The sequence below is a fragment of the Haplochromis burtoni genome, unplaced genomic scaffold (genome assembly GCF_018398535.1).
Source record: "Haplochromis burtoni strain Fernald_Lab_line unplaced genomic scaffold, NCSU_Asbu1 Contig_4184, whole genome shotgun sequence".
NCBI classification, from domain to species: domain Eukaryota; kingdom Metazoa; phylum Chordata; class Actinopteri; order Cichliformes; family Cichlidae; genus Haplochromis; species Haplochromis burtoni.
In genome coordinates this window covers 1-4,481 of record NW_024586545.1, presented here as the reverse complement: position 1 = coordinate 4,481, position 4,481 = coordinate 1, and the positions used below count along the sequence as shown (strand labels likewise).

The window sequence follows — 4,481 nt, the reverse complement described above, 5'->3', positions numbered from 1 at the left end:
TGTGACATGTTTGTGGACTTCTGCTATGCTGTCGAGTCCATAGCAGACCAGTTGGTGTGACCTAAGGGTGCCTCTAGGCGTTCTGACTCGGATCTTTAAAAGATACCGCCTTGTTCTCACGTGCGTTTTCATTGCCCCTACTCCATGAACAACCAGAGTGATTTCTTCACTTCTTAGGTTAAGACTGCTTGCAGCCCTGTGGGTTATATAGTTGGTGTCAGAAGCCAGGTCAATTAATGTCCCAATCTTTTGCCCAGCATTAGCTGTGACCTCAAGGAGCATCATGATTACTGGCAGCTCTCGAAGCCCACCTTCAAATAGGAGGCTTGGCTGCTCCTTGGTGGTGCTGCATGCCCTAGATGCAGTGTTTGAAAACGCATCCCTGCATTCTCTTGCCAGTTCAGGTGACAGTTTTTTGAGGAACTCCTCCTGATCCTCCGTACATTTCCTGCTGACCTTTCCTCCCTCTGGATCAGATCTATTTTGCTTCCCTACTGCACTTCCCTTCCTCACCTCAGCATTAGGGCATAGGTAGTAATGGTGCTCCGCAGCATGTGCTTCTTTGCAGCCTGGGTTTTTGCACAGATAAGTGGGTTTGCAGTATGACCCTTTGTCATGAACCTCGAGACAACTCCAGCATGTGCCTAGTTTCTTAATTGCGGCCTTCTTTTCTGCAAGCTTTAATGTTTTAAATTGCCTGCAGAAGTAGAGTTTCGTTTTATGCTTTCCATCACCGCAGACCACACACCCTTCATCGCTACCTAATTTGGTGAATTTGGTTCTGGAATGTTTCAGCTCCACTCTTTCTCGCTTACTTGGCTCTTCCTCTCTCAGATGATCAAGCTGTTCATATATGGTTTCTTGCTCTTTGAGGAATTCCAGAAGACTATCAAATCGTTTTTCTGGGGTGACCATGTTTCTACTGTCAGCAACATAAATGAGCCACTCCTTTTTGAGTGTTTCTGGAAGTTTACTTTCGATTGACTTTGTTACCAATGGGTTTTTTATAGCCCCCGTGTCACCAAGGTCAACCAGGTCTTGAAGCGCCTTCTCCACAGCTTGAATTAATTCCACTATTTTTCTTGGCTGGTGGCTCTTAACAGCTGGCATTCTCTGTAACTCCTCCACTATTTCAATAGCAATTGATGTTTGATTGCCGAACCGATTCTCCAAAACACGAAAGATGTCGTCTGCAGTGTTGTAAGTGGTGAGTCGAAGTTCTCTCGTTATCTTCTCATCCACACTATCAAGTAGCTGAAACTTTTTGATCTCTTTCGATCCAGATGGCTCCGCCTGCCCCTGAAGAACCTCCCATTCCTTCTTCCATCGGTGGAAGTCTCGTTTGTTTCCAAGAAACTTAGGAAGTGCTGTTGGTTTCAGCTTGATGATTGGCATAGGGCAGCTGGAGGTAACTGGCAATGATGACAGGTGATCAGCATCCTCCTTTATTCTCATTTCCAGAAAGTCAGCTTTTCTGGAAACCAGCCTGGGGACGCAGAGTTCCAGCCTCTGTATATTGCTTTGAAGATCTCTCCGAATACCTGATGGGATCCAATGCTTCCACTTGCTATACCTCTCCTTTGCCACTCCCACCAGTTCTTTCAGGTGGCCAAGAACGAAATCATACACTTCATAATTACCGTCAGGCGTAATGGCAGCAACATGATCACACTCAGCCTCTGCTGCCTGTAGTGCTGTGGACAATTCTGCACTTCCAAAGTTGGCCCAGAGAGCCTCTCTGACTAGGGTTTTTATTTCCTTCAGTTTTAACTCACATTCACTTGCAGTCTTTGCTAAGTCGGCTCTCTGCTGTTCTGTCAGCACAGCTGCTTCACTTGTGTCAGGCTTTGCCTCTAGCTCTGTAATGAAACCGGCCTCTAGATCATCATTGGCCTCCATGACTTTTTCTGCTTCCATTGTCAGTCTATTGAAACTGTCTTTGAGTTCTTCTTCAGTCATATCCTCATGCGTCCTCGTAATGCTATTAACCAGACGAGAGAATGATCTCTTGGCTGTTGCCCTCACTCCTTTGAGTTGTTCAACTGACTTCCCAGCAGCTTGGTCTGCCATTTTTGTGTGCTCAGGCTTGAACTGGGGTTTATTTACTAATGGGAATGGCACATGCAACTTGAGGGATTCTCCGAATTTTCTCTTTGCACTAATTATTCCCTTTTCCCAGGACTCCAGGTCATTACTCCCAGATTTTGATTTCCCGGTTTTTCACTGTCAAGCTCTTTAAGTTTGTGCAGCTTCCCCGCTTGAAAGGGATTGATGCATCTACCACAGGTGTTTAACTGGATTTCACTCAATGACCAGGCAGATCTTTTGTTTTCCTTTTTCTTTAATCTTCTTTTCGGCCATAGTCAGCCATAGGTGAAAAACCTTTAAATACAAACCAAAAAACCAAAATACAAATTATGTTTGTTATCACACATCTGCAAATATTGTAAACATTCCCAAACACATTTTCTTTTTTAAACACATCAATGCAGTGCGCAAGCTTTGTAGTACAATATTTTCTTGAGTATTTTTAAATGCTCAAATTATGTAATTCACTAACAATTGTACATACACCTTGAGAAATACTGCTTTCTATTAAAGTGTTAAATTAAATAATCAATCTGCATTTGAACTTGAGCAATAACAATAGTATTGATAACCAGCTTCTCTTAACCATATGCAAGCATTAACAGTCTTCCATATGCAGACCAACAATAAACAATGGTGCCGCTCGTAAACAGGCGACCAGCTCACGGCACAGTGCTAATGCTACGTAAGCTAGCGGCAGCCGCGATTCTTTAGCAACTCGCTTCAAAGTCTTTTACCATAGTCGGCAACCATTCCCTTACCGGCTGCCTCCCTGGCTTTGTAGATACTTCAGTTCCACACAATATTCATGTTGGCGACAACTTATTGAAAGAATTTTGCTGGGCTTTTCCCGAAAGTGGCAACTTCCTATTTCTTCCCAGTTCGCCTTTCTTTTCCTTCCCGACAGAAACCCAGACACAAGATTAGTTCCGCCCTCCAGTCTGTCACGTTTACTTTTTTTCCTCAGGGCTCTCCACCTCCTACCCGGTTTGACTTGACAGTCATCAGCATAGCACTGAAAATGTATGCGGTGTCTTCTGATGATACTGTCTAAAGGCAGCGTGTATAATGTAAACAGAATTGGTCCAAGCACTGAACCCTGTGAAACTCCAAAATTAACCTTAGTGTGAGAAGAGGACTCTCCATTTGTAACCAACAACTTTGCAACCAATTTCCAGCACAGAGCTTTCTTGCATTCTGTATGTTGATTAATCATTGCCATATCGGTTGACAATGATGCCTGCTGTGTTCTGTACTGGAGTTTTGCTGCTGCTCTCCACTCTCCATGAAAGGCCCGGAGCAGAGCAATGCAACCAAACATTAACTCTTGCAGATATAAATAGTAGTCTTACCTTGACTATAATCCTGCTGAATGAACTACTAATGCCATATATGGGAAGAAATCTGCCATGCAAATTAACACTCTCGCTTCGTTTCCTTTAACATTTTATCCTCAGGTAATTGTCCCTATGGTCAGTTTCTGAATATAAGTGAACCGAGGGTCTACACAGCAGGAGAGTATCCTGGTTCATACAAGTATGGTGCCTGGGGTCGGGATCCCAAACCAGAAGCCGGGAAGGAGAGTTGGTATTGGCGGGTAATATTGACTTCCAGCAACAGATATGCCCACTACGTCCGTTTCTATTCCACCTTGAGCTCTCTCATCATTGGGGTGAGCGTCCCTGGTAAGAACCTGTCCTTTTGTAATATTTTTTGTGGCATACTGGGGAACATTTAAGTGTAAACTATTTACAGTACGGAAGGCAAGGTGTAGACTGACTTTCCTCCAATAAAAAAAATAATTAAAAAATAAAATAAAATAAAAAAATAAAAAAAAAAAAGACATAAAAGCTATTCACACTAAGACACAAATTTAAAGGCTTCTTCCTTAGGCGTCTACATATGTGCTACCTTTAGACCTAGTGTGCTCACTTTTACTACCCAATAAAGGATTTAGTGCAGGCACCTTATATTTTTCCCAACATATTGTTTGGCGAGGGAGAGCGGTAACTCGTCAGCCCAATTGTGATGTGTTTCACAAAAGCAGAACTGGCTCTATAACAGCATCACATTTCGGGATGAGTATCGAAAACCAGTTCTTGTTGAGAACCGGTTCCCACTGTTTCAAAATTCCTTGGAATTGTCGATATCGATTCCAGTCCACGTTGCGGAGCGTCATTTACCTGGCAGGAAACATGGCGGCTCAAACACTCCAAAGTTTGGTTATACTTTACGAGAACTGATGACAACAGGGCAACTTGCAAAGTAGATATTTCATTTAAGGGAGGAAACACTGCGAATACAGCGATTGCCTAAATGAATGTCGTGTTTTTAATTCCGCTCCGGACTCGTGAATCTCAACCCAGCAGCAGCGGTAACGTTTGCACGTCCTC

At 43.4% G+C, this 4,481-nt stretch overlaps 1 protein-coding gene across 1 annotated transcript; it reads right to left on the bottom strand.

Moving 5' to 3' along the window:
- Window positions 1–6: 6 nt before the first annotated feature.
- LOC121813974 lies at window positions 7–3,870 on the bottom strand (the record flags this gene model as incomplete). The annotated part of the gene is made up of 2 exons (XM_042217967.1): window positions 2,850–3,870; window positions 7–2,382 (listed from the first exon to the last, which is right to left on the bottom strand). A coding segment is annotated over exon 2 (2,064 nt), but the record flags the coding sequence as incomplete, so codon positions are not given.
- Window positions 3,871–4,481: the final 611 nt, after the last annotated feature.